At 36.7% G+C, this 16,979-nt stretch overlaps 1 protein-coding gene across 3 annotated transcripts in view; it reads right to left on the bottom strand.

The window, feature by feature from the left end:
- Nucleotides 1-16,979, bottom strand: part of THSD7A (thrombospondin type 1 domain containing 7A) — a 449,664-nt gene that overhangs the window by 21,589 nt on the left and 411,096 nt on the right. For all 3 annotated transcript variants that reach the window (XM_086695294.1, XM_086695275.1, XM_086695285.1), the window contains 7 exons: nt 14,755-14,908; nt 12,981-13,125; nt 11,555-11,670; nt 7,334-7,451; nt 6,958-7,103; nt 5,930-6,104; nt 1,277-1,450 (listed from right to left, as the gene is read on the bottom strand). In XM_086695294.1, the coding sequence (XP_086551420.1) occupies nt 1,277-1,450; nt 5,930-6,104; nt 6,958-7,103; nt 7,334-7,451; nt 11,555-11,670; nt 12,981-13,125; nt 14,755-14,908 (1,028 nt within the window). The remainder of the gene's footprint in view (nt 1-1,276; nt 1,451-5,929; nt 6,105-6,957; nt 7,104-7,333; nt 7,452-11,554; nt 11,671-12,980; nt 13,126-14,754; nt 14,909-16,979) is intronic.

Raw genomic sequence — 16,979 nt, 5'->3', positions numbered from 1 at the left:
TGTAGTAGTTATTTTGCTCTTTTTTCCTGATTTTTTCCATGAGGTGGTCTATTTAGTTAGTTTGGTCAACTATTGGTTGTTGATTATTTTGTTTTCTATCTCACTGAATTTATATTTATCTGTATTAGTTACATTCTACTTGAGTTTAATGCTTAGCTCATTTTAATCTTTTCTACTCCCCTATTTAGGCATTTCAGGCTTTAAGTTTTCTTGTAAGTACTTTTGTGCTAAATCCCACATACCATTTGATGTGTAATGCTCTAGAAGTGTTTCCAGTTTTTACTGCTGTGTGCATGGTGACATTTCTTTCGCAATTGCTGTGTTACTGATTTCTAATTTTATTTCGTTGTCATTTGGGGGTGAAGAAATTTTTCCTTGGGTCTGTTTCATTTATTGTAACCCCTGGCTTTTCTCTACTTCATTACCTACACCCTCCTAGGACGTAGGGAATGGTTCATCTGTTTGGTAAATTAGGGAAGATTCAACTGACAAGGTGCATAATTATACCTAATTCTTGGGTTAAGTCATCTAGCCCATTTGGCTTTTATTCTAAGCCTTCTTCACTAACATTCCAAGCTTTTGTCTCCAACTTTTCAGTAAAAAAAAGTAGTATTTTGGCTCCCATTTGCTATTAATTGTGATACTCTTTAATTGTTTGCAAAGACAAGCAGGAAGGAGAGGACCTATGTTCTACACTAGATATAAAGTCTTTTGTTTTCACTTAGACTGCCTCTGTGTTCCCAAAGTATGACATTTTAATGCTCTGTTGTTTTTGAAAATGTCATGTACTGTTTATATTGGGTGCATGGCTCTATATGTGTGTATACATTCACACATAGACACATAAACATGTATGTTTATGTGTTATGTCATAGTAGTTCTTACCAATACTTTGATTTATCAATTTATAAGAATATAATAAAAATCTCTCATTTTGATGTGGATTTGTAGTTTTTCTTTGTTTCCTTTAACTTAAATAAAGGATATTGTTAGAGTCATACATGATCAGGATTGTCTGAGTGTCCAAATAATGTGCTCTTAATTATCTGGGCCTTCTGTAGCTAATAAAACTGTGAACCATTTTTTACATTTTTTATCTAATTTTTGAAAGGTGAGAGATTTTTCTTCCTGTAACTTTTTAGAATTCAGAATCCTACTCTTAATTCTCAGTCTTAAGAGATCTTAGCAAATTTACTTATTGAACAGAAAATTCTATATCTTACGCTTTTGTCTCTTAAAACTAAATTAAAAAGATTTCATGAATTGCAGCACTCACCATCACATGATTTTGTTTCTAACATTTGCTCTGGGCATAGATGTTGATTTTCTAGTTCTTGTATGATCACAGCTCTGGAACGGACCTGTATTCCACCAAAGCCTAGGTCCTCACCATTCACGCAGGTTATCTGACACAGGCTCCACGAAGACCAGTCCTTCAGATAACAGTCACCTGTAAAACACCGGTTGGTAGTTCATACACATACCCATAAATAGCAGCCGTCCAGCTAGTAATTATATTTCTTCACCTCACTGGGAAATGTTTTTTGGTATGCTAGTCATACATGATATTTATAGGATTTAGATAAGTATTTAATTTTGGCAAGTTTATATGTGGTTTACAAGTGTATATTAATGTTAGTTTTGGAGTGGATGTTGCTGAATAGAAACTACAGCTTCCAGGATCTTGTCTTATGATTCACCTCCTCTTAAGAGACAACAAACAGTTGATTAAAACCTACCACCACTCCAGGGATGCCTGCGTGGCTCAGTCAGTTAAGGATCTGACTCTAGATTTTGGTTCAGGTCATGATCTCAGGGTGGTTGGTGAGTTTGAGTCCCGCGTCAAGCACTGCACTGTTAGTGAGAAGCCTGCTTGGGATTCTCCCTCTCTCTCTCTGCCCTTCTCCCTCTTACTCTTTCGTGCATGTGCTCTCCCTCTCAAAATAAACTTTATATATTAAAAAACAAAACAAAACAAAAAAAACCTACCACCATTCTTGACATCATGGTGAAGAGGTTTATTAAGCACTTGGTAGTACCAATGAAAATCTAAATATACATGAAATTTGTCTTGTAGATATGCATAATTTCAAAAACACTTGAACTCCAAGGCTGAGAAAACTGGCATTTATACTTTAGTTTTTCCTATTTCTTGCCAGAAGTGTGAGGTGAGACAGTCAATTGAGCAGCAACTGCAGTAGTAGTAATAATCCTTGTGACTTTATCTGACCTACATCTTCAATCAAATTATTTTTTTCAATTATTGAAGAATATGCATGAAAAATGATCACATATTATAAATGTTCAAATTTTCACAGTCTGATTTTATAACTTTGCGGCCAATGCCCAAATCAAGCAACAGGACATTCTCAGAATTTCAGAAACGTTTCTTGTGTGACATATGGAATCATACCATCTGTATGTGTAAAAAATACTTCACTCATTTATGTTTGCAGGATCCACATGTATTTATGTAGTTTCACTGTGATCGTTACTGCTGTATTTTACTCCATTATATGACTGTATCATAAGTTAGATACCATTCTTTTGATGGGCAGGTGGAGAGTTATACATTATTTCTATAATGAATACTGCTATTGTGAACATCTTAGTGTGAGTCTTTGAACTTATATATGCATTTCTACTGGGTGTATACTTAGGAGTGGAATTGCTGGGCCCTGGTGTATCCTGCGTTCAACATCTTCAACCATTTGGAGAACAAGGAGGATTTGATGAAATATACCTTTCCTGTATACCCATCCATTCTTCAGGACTGACTGGTGATACTGTACACAGGCTATAGTAAATTCTGATAGACACGAATCCACAGGGATTCTTATCATTTTAATTATTCCAGCCATACCATATGCATAATTCATATTGCCTTATATTATGCTGAAGATGCCTAATATTAGCACAAATTTGCCTGGAGATCTGATTAATGAAAACATGTCTTGTGTTATAATTAAGAAATCTTGGCCAGACGTGAATAACTGGCTAATGGTACATGTATAACAGTAAAGTGGAGTGATTTTTGTAGACCTTTATTATAGTATGTCATTAATAGTCAATGTCATCCTGAAGTGCAGAAAATTCTACTAAATTTTAGAAGTGTTAAGGAAAAAGAAACTACAAAGCATGTTTAAATACTTTGGGGTTACTCAGTTTTTAAATACATAGGAAAAACTATTAAAATTTTAAATAGTCCTCTCAAGATAAAGGTACTGTAACTACACCCCAGTGATTGCAAACTACATGGAAATAAAACATATATTTTTTTTTTTTTTTTTTACTGGTAGGCTTTATCTCTGTGATTATATCACTTGACATAGTGTATTTTACAACAAAACTCAATAAATCTTTTAATATTTGTCTGTGAATTATATAATTGTCACCCCGAAAGAATCCATGTCAGGCTTTAAAGGCTGAATCACAGCAAATGACAGTGAGACATTGGGCTTGTACTAAACATACTTTTATGTTTTGACATATAAACCATTATAATAAACCACACTATGCCTGCAAAAGATAGGACAAGTATATAAAATGCACTTCCTCCTTCAGTATATTACTTACTTTAAAGCTTATTAGCTCATATGTTGCTAGTTTTCAAAACCCATTATTGGAGACAACTGGCAACTGGGATGAAGAGATGGTAACTTAGAAGAGCAGCCTCCTTATGGGTTTGTAATTAATTTAATTAGAATAGTGTGTTTGTTCTGTTTTATGTTATTGTGGGATCTTGTTTTCCTTTGGGTAACTTAGGACAAATTTCAATCTTGTGTTTATTTATGTTACTATTAGATTAGCACCAGTCTCTTCCATTAGAAGGTAAACTCAATGAGGACAGGGTATATATGTCTCTCAATGTATTGAGCCCTGTGTCTAGCCCCCAGTAACACCTGATAATAATAATAAAATGAGTGGGTGATTGTGCTGTAGGAAGTATAAGAAAACAAGTAGACAAACTCCACAGGAAAGCAGACACGAATTCCTGGCAAGGCTGCTAGTGCTGCTCCGTGTTGTGGTTATCATGATAATCCTATTATGGCGCTGGAGATTTGGCTCTGGAATAGATAGGCCTTCCAACTTTTAGTTCTGGTGCCTTTTGACTATGTGGCCATTTAGCACATCAAAGCCCAAAGGTTCAGTCCTTGGCTTTGCCCAGAGCCCTTACCTGCTGCCACAGCCTCAACCTTGGTCAGCTGTGAAGCAAAATGATTTTACTGAATTGTATGTGAGAATGTGGACTGCAATCAGGCCAGTTTTTTGGGGGGTGGGGGGAGGGCAGGAAATGGAGTAGGGGAATTGCTGGATCAGGAATAGTTTATTATTAGCAGGTGCAGGAATGTCTAAGAAGCAACACTTAATCGAGGTCTTGAACGTAAGATTTTTAAAAAGATCTTTCTTCATTTGAAGCAGATGAAACTATAAGTACGTACAAAGGCTGTTGTTACGGTTGTGAGGAATGCCCTCAAAATCTAGCATATAGTTCAAAATATCAGGGATTATTTTACTTTACTGCTCTGTTTTAATTTTATTCAGTTCATCTTAATAAACTATAGAAAGTGCCAATATTATCATCTCAAATAATTTACTTAAGAATGAATAAACTAATGAGAGAATGAGCAACCCATATCGTAAGCTTTTTACAGCATTTAGAGACCTCAATCCATTAAAATAAACTTTTGAAAATATGTCCTCCATCTTTAAAATTTCCTTAAACCATAACTTTTTTATTTAGGTAGTCTATTTATGTCTCCAGTCAAAATTTGTTTGCCAAATCCTTATTTTTATTTTTTGGGGATCTTATTCAAAATAACACATTCCTTAAAGAGATCAATTTTTTTCTTCTCATAATTATAAGCAAAGTGGAGAATAAAAACTTTCCACTGAGGGTGAAATACAGGCCATTTACTTCCAGTCTTATTTCTCTCTCATCTACTAATAAATTGTTGCCCCCATCTTTCTCAAAGCCTTAGGCTCATGCTTGATGTTGAGCTTATTTTGATCTTCTGTCTACCCTACAGTTCTCTGCACCAAGCCCAACTTCCTGAATATTAGCTTATCTTGTCCTCCAATTATTTCTAAACTATTTGATATACTATTTGATATTTGATATATTCCAATATTAGCTTATCTTGTCTTCCAATTATTTCTAAACTATTTGATATACGATATTTGCTTTCCACATTTTACTGCATGAACCCATGTGTCCAACTCTGAATTGTGGTAATTTCTTTCAATATTTTCTTCCATAATATTTTTTTCTCACTCTCGAATGATTTTGCTGGGGAAAGGATTTTAGGCTCATGACTATTTTCCATCACACTGTGCATATATTCCATTGTCTTCGGACTTTCATTGTAACTAAGAAGAATTTTTTATGATTCTAACTGATTGCCTTCCAGTTGTAAGTACTCTTTTTTTTTCTTTCTGCATGCTTTACTAGTTCTCTAGTTTTCTACATTTTGTGTTTTAACTACAGTGTATCTAGGTGTGATTTTGTTTTTGATTCTTTTCAGGACCCAAAGTAAGTTTTCATTAATTATAGGACTTAAATCTTTTGTTAGCCATTTGTGTTAAAACCCTGCTTCTCTCTCTCCTGGAAATCCTAAATAGATACAAATTCCCTTTCATACGTTCCCTGTCAAGCAGGAGCCTAAGGCCTTAACTGCCCTCCTCTGCGGGTGTTAGAACCCCAGGGTGACAGCAGAGGCCACACGGGAGACCTGGACTTCACCCTGAGTTGGCAGTAACAAGGCAGTAACACCTGCATCCACGCTACGTATCCAGTTGTTGACACAGATACTACTGAATGAGAAGACTTGCTGACATGTCTTAACTTAGACTAGCAAGTGCAACCTCTTCTCTATCCTAGGTCTAGTAAGAAATGACCAAACTATGAATAACATTTTGTTATTGTTACCTGGGCAAGGCTGGGTGCAGGTCTCCTCGAGAACCATTTTTTTATTACCCTCTATAATGGGTTCAATGTCAGTACAGAATTCTTCATCCACCACTTTGCCGAAATCATCACCTGACCCATCACTCACTACACAAGAAATGTTTCTCGTTCTGGTCCCTTCACCACACTGGGCATCCTAGAACGCAGGAAGAAATAACTAATTAGGAAAAGAAAAATAATTCATTAGCAAGCTCATCACTTACAGTCATCTTCTGCACCATTGATCTTGATTTATGAGCAGTTAAAGAAGCATTTGAAACCCTAGAGAAGAAGTCCTGTAGGACACTAGCCATAAAGTATACAATGAACAATTTATTTTTTTTGTAGCCGAAGACAGGCAAATAAATTTTCATTAAAATGAATCTGTCTCCAAATGATTTTAAACACACAGGACAGGGACTGCTGGTTATCAAAACTAATTAAACAGTTAGGAAATAGCAAGGCACCTAAAATCTTTAAGAGGAAACATGTCATCTGTAAGTTCTGAAAAATATTTCTGAAACTAAATCTCTGCAGATAAAGAACACACCTCTCTCTCTGTCTCTCTCTCTCTGTCTCTCACTCTGTCTCTGTCTCTCTCTCTGTCTCTGTCTCTGTCTCTCTCTCTCTCTCTCTCTCTCTCTATATATATATATATATATATATATATTTTTTTTTTTTTAAAGAGAGAGTGAATGTGAAGAGGGGCAAAGAGAGAGAGAGAATCCTAAGCAGGTTCTGCACTCAGAGGGAAGTCAGACACAGGGCTCTTCTGTATGACCCTGGGATCATGACCTGAGCTGAAATCAAGAGTCGGATGCTCAAATGACTGAGCCACCAAGGTGGCCCCCCCACACCTTTTTAAAGTAGGCTCCATGCTCCATGGAGCCCAATGAGGGGCTTGAACTCATGACCCTGAGATCAAGACCTGATCTGAGATCAAGAGACAGACGCTTAATTGCCTGAGCCATCCAGGCGCCCCTCTATACAACTTCTTGAGATTTGATTACCTGTACTTGGCATAGAGACCACTGGCCATATTGCCATTGATAACAGGGCTTCACTGGGCAAGGCTTAGACTGTTCCATCAGGGCAGGGCATGGTCGTCCATCACCCTGAAAGGGCTGAGTCACTGTTCGTCTTCGGATCATTTTTCCTTTAAGAGATACAAAGTGATGCAAAGTGATATATTTGTGTAAGCATCTATCTTGAAAGAAGGCATCACAGACATTTCTCCTGAGGAGATCCAAGGGACAAGTCTCAGACATTTTGAAAGGAAAGACACTGATTCAACCTTTATGAAAATTATCTGGTAAGCATTAAAGCAAGAGTGATATTTCATATTCCTTGACTATTAATCTAATGCTAATGAAGGTACAAACAAACCTGTGAGGCCACATGTTTGAGAGCATTCTGACCAAGGAGACCAGTCAGAAAGCTGACAGTTTATAGGACATTCCACCATGCAGGATGTGTTCATCTGCCAGTTCTTCTCCAGGCCAAGCTGAAAGGAAACAGGTAGATCTGTTTTACTGACCTGGAAGGATAGCATGATGTGTCTTATTATTAGAGGGAGGATGGGAGGAAGAAAAAAAATAGTAGTGGGGAGGAGAGGAGAGGAAGAATAAGCAAGATGCATAATAAAACAAAATGGTATCTGGAGGACAAACACCCAAACTTAAAACTATAAAGTTGTTCAACCCACAAGAGTGGGAACAAAGGGCACAGGATGAACGGAGGAGTCCATTTACTCCATATACATTGTTGAACTTTCAAATTGAAAAAAAAAAGTTTTTAAATTTTAGCTAATGCTATCATTTTTTTAAGTTAGTTATTTTTTTTAATTTTTTAAATGTTTATTTATATTTTGAGAGAGAGAGAGAGAGACAGAGGGCAAGAGGGGGAGTGGCAGAGAGAGAGGGAGACACAGAATCCAAAGCAGACTCCAGGCTCTGAGCTGTCAGCACAGAGCCTGATGTGGGCTAGACCTCATGGATCATGAGATCATAACCTGAGCTGAAGTCAGAGGCTTAACTGACTGAGCCACCCAGGCACCCCTTAAGTTTACTTATTTTGAGAGAGAGAGCATATATAATTGGGGGAGAGGCAGAGAGAGAGGGAGAGAGGGAGGGAGAGAGGGAGAGAGAGAGGGAGAGGGAGGGAGGGAGAGAGAGAGAGAGAGAGAGAGAGAGAGAGAGAGAGAGAGAGAGAGAGAATCCCAAGCAGGCTCCATGCTGTCAGTGTGGAGCCCTCCGTGGGGCTCTAGCTCACAGACTGTGAGATCATAACCTGAGTTGAAACCAAGTCAGACTGTTAACTGAGCTACGCTTGACCTCTTAAATTTAAAAAATATTTTTTTTTTGAGATAGACAGCTAGTTGGGGAGGGGCTGAGGTAGAAGGAGAGAGAGAATCTTGAGCAGCCTCCATGCCCAGCACAGAGCCCAGTGCAGGGCTTGATCTTGAGCCACTCAGGCATTCCCGTTGTTGAACTTTTTAAATAAGGAATGAAAAAAAAGTAGATTTAGTCTCTAAATTGGTTTACTTTCCCTAAAGGAGTAACGAGATAGGTGTAAGCATGATTGCTTCCCATTAGTTAAAAACCAAGAATATCACCAATATCTAGATTTATAATTGTATCTTTGGGATATTATTTCTTTTTATGTGTCATGTTAAAACTGAAAAACAAAAGGTTTAAAAGACAAATTATCACTCAAAAAATAATAATATAACATTGAAATAATATTCGATAATACTTAAGTATGTTATCTCTCTCAAAAGGAAATATGGGTTGCCAGAATTTTTTGATTACAAATATTTTATACGCATTTATTTTTTACAAAGATTTTCTTTTCTAAAACTGATCTCAGCAGCTAACTGAGGTATAATTCACTTATTTTGGTTAGCCTCTCATTAGATTCTGATACTGTGACATTTTATTAGCAGTGAGTTCCTTCCTTGTTTAAGCATCCTGCTTTTAAAATATGAGATTTCAAACTCATCTACTTTTTATATGCAAACAGTTAAAAAGCCCAAGGTACAAAGTAGCATGAAAATAGAAGTGCTTAAGAGCTTGTTAGGAGACTACAGGTTTTGTTTTGTTTTTAATCCTTGGGATTTTTAAAATGGTTTTTAAAATTTTTGCATGAAAGAGAAGTTTATAGTGTCTATAGTATATAGTAAAAGATGGCCAAAGAAATGTTATATTGTGGTTCAAGTATAGCTCTCAGCTCTAAGTTGTCCACTGAGAGAGGATCAGATCAGTGACTGTATGGTACACATCTCTCCAGGCATTCCTATTACATTCTTCACCAGTAATACTTGACAAAGCTGAGGATTTGGTATGAACATTTTTTACCATATCACTTAATTAAGGTCTCAAAAAGTCACTTAAATCATGGGAGGTTGGAGAAAGGAGACTTAAGGCAATTATATGCTAATAAGGATGTGTAACATTTAAGGCAGATAATAGTTTCATGGAGAGAGGGTTTGAATCACAGAATTCAGCTACTATGACTTATTTCACTGCAGAGTTGAAAAGGATGTCTGTTTATAGATCTTTCTGGTATCCAGTGGTAAGACATTTTAACAGTCTACTATGGTTTTTTCTTACATTTATTGTTTCTCTTTTTTTCTTCTTCTCTTACTCTTTCATCTATCTAAACATATGTGTCTAACTAAATGAAAAGAAACCTGTTCAGGGATCAAAGAAGAGGAAAGGAGAAAGCAATTACTAGGATTGGATGAATAAATGTCTGAAAAACATCAAAGAAAAAAATGCTATATAAATGCTAGATAGGTTTAACCCTAATTGTCCCCTTTGCTGTGGGGGAATGGCATTATTTCTTTCTGGTTCTTAGGGAAACAGCAAGAGTTAGCTACTGCTGTTGTTCTGAATGCAGGGTTTGCACATGTATTAGTAGGTAGGCAATCAATCCATTATTTAAAAAGATAGCCAGCTTTTCTCAGGGATATTAGTTAATACTACCGCATCCACGGGGATGCATAAACAGGATAGGAGTTGTTTATTCCAATTCCTGTTGAGAGTAGCACTGTACTTCCTAAAGACAGTGATTACTACAATGTTATGATTTGAATCCCTAATTGTTACCACAGTATTCAAACAATGTAACATTAATGCATAAAAGTAAATTTATCTAGGCTCCTGGATAATTAAAATAACAGTTATTTCTCAAGGTTTTACTCACATTTCATTTAAGAAATAAAGGACTCTATTTATACCTCTGTCCTGTAGTCACTTATTTTTTAATTGGTTTTGTATGATTTGGGGTTAGCTTTCACAAAGCTCTCAGCTATTTAATGTATATTTCATTCTGATCCAGGGGGACATTTACATGTACGTTTGCAAAAAAGGAGATATATTAATCAACTGGAAGTAGATGAAAGCTCTCCAGCCAGCATATGACTATAGTAATGTTCATTAATACTAATGTTATTTTTTATAATGGTTACATTACTTTGATGTTACTAGTTTCAAAACCAAATTAATTCAGGTATAAAATTTATAACTAAAGTATGAATACACTAAATTATGTAATAAGATGGTAGTGGGAGGAATTTACTAACTAAACAACTTGTTTTCAGAACACTTAGCAGCTCCATTCCCATGGACAGATATAAGGAAGTTGTTAGGTCTACATGATAAAGATATCAAATGGATTGATATTATCTCCATCTGGAGTTTTCTCTTAGTAGCTGGAATAATTTACCATGGGCTTATATAGCCCCCAAGATGTGTAGGTAGAAGTCATGGTCACCATGTCTGCTGAACCCTAATGAGGTCATAAGCTCCTCTCTATGTGTTCAAGATCTATTGAGGCTCCTGTTTATCTTGGTTCATGTTTAACCCAGTGGGGTTTAGATGCAGGAGGAGTTAAAACCTGTCAGGAATGTGGGGACCCTTTTGGTATGGAAGTCGGACAAAATAATTACAACATGAAGTGTAGCTTCAGGAAGAGAAAGGCCAACAACTATGTTTCCTCACATTTCATATAGTCATACCTAGAAATGATGACATTACTTTTATAAATTGGAAAATTAACAGTTACAATTCTCTGCACCTCAAAGATATAATGGCAGACTTCATTCCTTTGTTTGAATTTCAAGCTCTCTCTTACCCAGACCTGAGTACTTAGACTCTCACAGCTGGATATTAGATCCTAATATCAAAATCTGCTACCAAACCACATGCGATCAATGTTTAGCAACAGAGAGAATAAATGATGGCTCTTGGCAGGTGTCCCAGGCAACACAAAATTCACATGAAATTACAAAAGATGATGAGTAGTCTGATTAAGATTTATTGCCTTTATTCACCTTGATTACTTATTGTTCCCCAAGCATTTCTTTCCAAATAGGCTAATTAGCATACCTTTGGGCTCCAAGCAGAACAAAATACAGGAAATTATGTGTAGAAATCAGTAGTTGGACAGTGTTTCTTTTCAAGAGGGTGCTTAACAGCCTCTGAGTAGTATAGAAAACCATCTGCTGGCAATGAGCTGCACTGAACACAGGTCACTTGGCTCAGCATGAATTGAAATTATTAGGGGAGAATTTACTCACAAAGATATAACACAGTATCCCCTCACCTCTTCACAATATTTCAGGTCAACCGACTTGCCATCACTTCGAACACAATCCAACATCCTTGTTTTAATGCCATTTCCACAAACTGCCTTCTCACTGAGCTGACACGTACTCCAGTCTGAAAGGAAGGGAGCCCATCAGAACAGAAGGCTATGTATGAAACAGATTTCAAATGAAACTCTGATGACCTGAATCCCATATTTAATTCACAACTGCTTCCTAAGCCCCACAATCAATCATCCCACATGCAGAGCATATGGGTCCCGGCTTTGAACATATCAAGAGTCAAATGGAATTGCTGGGGTTGCACATAGCTATGGGGATTATTCTTGAAGGCAGATGTCTACCTGACAATCTTGACAGCTAGCCTTTTGGTGACAGTGTGAAACTGGCTTTGGCCTGCAGATCGAATGTCACTTAAAAACGTTTTTTTCCTAATAAAAGTAGAAATTTAAATTTTAACATTATTTCAAACAAAACACTATTTCACTTACTGTCCATACTTAGAATGTTTTAAAATATACACTTATTTATTTCAAAATCACTTTGGCCATATCTATTTAATTCTTTTATTTCATGTCTTTTGCAAAGTAATTCTTTCAATCTTTCTTTCCAGGGTAGCATAGCATGTCCCAGAGAACTGTGACTTCTTTGTATCATCAAAGGAAATGGAAGAGAAAAACCTAAGGAGACAAAAAGCCAATCTGACTGCTGTGTGTTAGTGCACAATGTTTAGAGTTTGTTTCAGCGGGAAAATTACTTGGGAAAAATTCCAAAATAAGCTTCAGTGTTGCCTTACATCATATAAACCAACGCATTCTCTTCTTTCTTAGAATTTGAGCCTTTATGGTATGAGAGGAGGGTTATGGGAAAAAATGAAGTCATAATAAGTCTTTTCTTCTGAAAAAAACATTCATCCTTTTTCATCTGTACCTTTGATAATACTGAAATGTTTGTCTCTTCTTCATACGGTTTTTTGGTAGCTAAGATTGCTGACATTTTTACATCAGACTCATCATGCTTATAAACTGCCCCCACACCAAGAACTTTGTCCCAGTATGTTATAGGTATTAAACATCTTCTGAAGAAGAAAGACATCTTTCAATAAACCTGATACTTATGGGAAAGATATGTATCTCTTATTTGCACCTTCCCAAAGTGGGAGGATGTCTTCAATAGGATCATTTAGGCTATTCACAATCTACCTTAAGGGCTCAATGTTTGTGTGATATTTTCATTCTCTATCCTGATGTTTACTGAGAAATAGATAAATATTTCTGTCATTAAATAAAGAATTATCTCTGGGAAAGTAAGAAGCATGTCCAAAAGGGACCCAGATGGAGAGGAACAATACTTACGGGAATACTGCTGAGATGAAAGGCACAGGATTTGGCCTTTAACTCTGTGATGAGATGACTACGCACATACCTGTTACATTATAATCATAGTGGAAGCAGTTTTTGTTTAGGTTACAAGGTTCCTTTTCAACGGCATTAGGGCAGGCTCTTCCTTCATCAGCAGGTTGTCTGATGGGATCAGCTGACCTTTGCCGGAAACTGCTTTGATTGCAAGGCTGACAAAGAATAATACAACTCCTCAGAATGGTGAATCCCCAGGCACACAAGAGCTAATATATGAGGGAGAGCACTGGAACAGGAGTTAGAATTTTTGGGCCATTCTCATTACACCTCAGTGTCGCCATCTATAAAATCAAGTGTTAGATGAGTTTCCGATGTCCCATCTAGCTATAAGATGCTTAAGAGTCTGTGTGTCAAATACCAATCAATACATCCCATCACACATATGTAAACACACACATATGATCATATTAATTATTGTAGATCACTAATACAGAATTTGTAAACAATCTATCTAACATAGTTTCTTGGACCTGAAAAACCATTTTAAGGGTGATTTTAACATATTAGTTATTATAGATCATGAATACAGAAATCTATCTGTCATCTATCTATCTATCTATCTATCCGTCCATCCATCCATCCATCTAAGTTTCTTAGACCTGAAAGACCATTTTAAGGGTGGCTTTAAATAACTAGTTTTAGTGACCTTTCTTTTCCTAATGGGCACATATACATGCCCACAAACACAATTCAGCAGTTAAAAAAGACTAGCTTGCCATTCTGTTACTGGCACAGTCTTGTTCTGAAAACATCTGGTTTCTAAGAACAGGAACTTCAGATATGATGCTATGGAATTAGAACAGAAAATCATTTGCATACCCTTATTAAAGAGCTGATTCTTTGTCGCTATTTAACCTGTATCCAAGTCCACCGGCAGCCCTGTTTTGCCCCTGCTCTATCAGTTGGCTGTTAATCAGCACCTTTAATAATGTTAACCCTGAGATAGAAAATTAATCTCACTTTGAAAACACGCATCGTAAATTCTTTGAAACTGTCTTATGTTGTATTTCAGCAAATTAATTCCACATGAGATGTATTCTTCCTGTGTTTTTGATGCCATTTTGAAACGTACAGCTTTGCAGAGGTGCCTGCGCTAAGCCACATTTCCTACATGCTCAGCCAGTTCTGTTTCAAATGACTCTTCCCAGGGTCCTGTGGAAGAGCCCCTACGGGCTGTTGAAATCTAGAAGCTTTGTGTGATTTGAAAGTCTCAGCTGGCTTTCCAGGCCCACAGAGACACGGAGTCAGTGTGTGGAAAGAGATTCACTGACACACAGCTTCCTTCTTTCGATTCCCTTTCTTGCCAGGATCTTCTGCGTTTCAGTGTCAATACCCCTGCTGGAGTATCCCCACTGTGTGAAAGATTATTCCAACAATTTAAATAAAATGGATTGGGCAAAAAGCAAGGGATGACAATAACCTGACACCATTAAAGTACCTTTACTAGAGCTTCATTCTTTTTCCCTTTACCTGGAAGGAATCATTATCACCATGGCAGTTTTTAACATGCTGTGTAGTTATAAACTAATCTGAAGGTATTTTGTGCGGGTGTAGGAGGATGGCAGAAGGCATAAAGGTTGCAAGAAGTTGAGCTGTTCTAGTGTGAGACAAAACACTGCTGACTTTAAATGGCATAATCATAGAATGAAGTAGCCAAGAAAACACCCTTGCTTTCATAAGCAATTTGGTTTAGTAATTATTATTTTCTTAGTAATAGCTCTGAAGCTTTCATGGTAAAAAACTGGGTAAACTCTATATTGATAAATGGTTCATCATCTTACCAAAGTGCATCGGGTCCAAGGACCCCATTCAGATATCACACAATCCTCAGGACACGGTAATTTGCACTCTCTGGAGCCCAGGGGCATCTCTTCTGGATCACAGAGGTAATCTTCTACATGGTCAGAAGGGCCATCCGCTGTACTCTGCATGCATCTACAAGAAAACATATACCTATTCAGTGAAAGAACCAGGACAATTAGAACAATGGCCAACCCATAGGACAGATGGTTCTTCCCAAGACATCATTTAGGTGTTGGAAGGTGGGAAAGTTTGCATTTTATAAATTGAATTCTCCAAACATGAAGACATGAAAGGATCTCTGCCTCCCATAAATACGTGCAGAGCTTCAGTATGATATAAAATCCACACTTGACTGTGTCATCATAATCTTTTATAATTATAGCCACTGTGTGTATTATAAACTCGGTATACAGTCTTCCTCTGAGAGGAGAGGGCCTTTTACACTCATATATGATGTAGCACCTAATGGGGAATGGTCCACAGAGATTCATAGAGGGGTTGTAATTTTGGAATATAATGCACTTTTTTCTTCAGAAGAAAATGGTATAGTCCATAGAGAAGGTAGATTTTTATATGATGAAAGATGAGGCATCCTGAACTTTCCTAGTGAGAGGTTTCATTAGGTATTTTCAAAAATAACTGATGGCACTTATCAAGTTGTTTTGTAATTTTAGCCTCCTATATGCTGATAACTTTAAAAGAAAGCCAGAAGTGAAAACAATTATAGTAGTAATAATAATAGCACACATTCTCTAAATGTGGTTGTTTCAATCTTCCTGTATCTTCACCTTTTTTAGTGTTAGTTTTCTTTTTAACAGAACCAATTCAAACATTTTATTATGTTTCACTGTTTTGTAAACAGTCGTGGTAGTCTTGTTTACTCATCTCTTGAGGAGCTAATTAACGTGGCTAGTATCAGACTTGACTTTTACAGACGTTAATAATCTCCCCAAGCACTGTTCTAGTAGACGAGAAAAACTTTATCCCTCATCTATAACTCAGAGAGGGTCAGTCAGCTTAATAGGTTGGGGAAGAGAATGCATTGCTGGAACTAAAAAGGCAGGCTTGAGTTCTTCAGCCTCTCAAACCCATTGCAGTGTTTTACACTGTTGGTTAAATTACATTATCAATTATACCTGGAATTTCACCTTTCCCAGGGATTTACAATCAGTGGGGACATGGCATTTTCACAAACCTACTCTGCAGAAACGCCTTTCTATCCAGTACTGCCCAATTTAAGAGAAACATCGTTTTCCTGTGGGATGCATTTAATGGCTGGAAAACTGCTATTGGTCATGTCTTAGTTGGATTTTTGGTCTGAAAATATGCCCATACAATACCACCTACGCATCTTTTTTTTTTTTGGTATATCGGATAAAAATAGAAAACCACCACAAAAACATGCAAAGGTAGATATTTGATTTCATCACTGAAGAAGAAATTATACATTTCTTTGGGAGAATTTTAGTTTCCCAGGAAAAAGTTCTATCTTCAATGGCACTGAAAAATGTTCTGTTGACAGGAGCTTTGAGAGGACATGAAGCGGAGTTTAATGCTCAAAAGTTGGATTTGCTGCTAAGAAAAGATTGAATTCATGGTGGGCACTGACACAGCGAACAAGGATTAACTTGCAAAATTACCTATTGATCCAGAGTTAAGGACAGATGTTCAATACTCGATTAAGTACTTATATACATAAAACTACATTTTCACAGGCTTTTCTTCTTTAATTTTTTATTACATAGGTAATTTATTCAGTTTAGGAAAGTCAGAAGAAAAAAAATCACATGAGTCTATCACTCAGAGAAAAGCATTCTTAACAGACTCACAAAATAGGAACAAACTTGACTATTTTGTGCCATTTAAGAAAAAATTTAAAAATACATTATGGATGTAACTTTTAGTGACTATATTCAAATAGCCTTATTTCAAGGTGCCACAATTGCTAAAAAGACCTTTATTGTTGACATTCAGATTCTTTATGTTTTACTTACTTCATTTGGTATTAACCAGCTTTTAAAATCACTCGAGTACAGACTAAATATTTGGATCAAGTTTTAAGCACAACGGAAGGCACCTTGAGTGCATTTGCTTTATTCACATTCTTGGCCTTTCTCCTTTCCACAGGAGACGGAATTATGATGTGAGAAAACTGAACTGTATTAGAAATAACATCATGCAGAACCAAGCTGAAGGCAAAGGA

The sequence above is a fragment of the Puma concolor genome, chromosome A2 (genome assembly GCF_028749965.1).
Source record: "Puma concolor isolate L17-30 chromosome A2, mPumCon1.1.hap2, whole genome shotgun sequence".
Taxonomy (NCBI): Eukaryota; Metazoa; Chordata; class Mammalia; order Carnivora; family Felidae; genus Puma; species Puma concolor.
The sequence above is the reverse complement of the archived record's forward strand: the minus strand, read 5'-3'. Positions and strand labels throughout refer to the sequence as shown.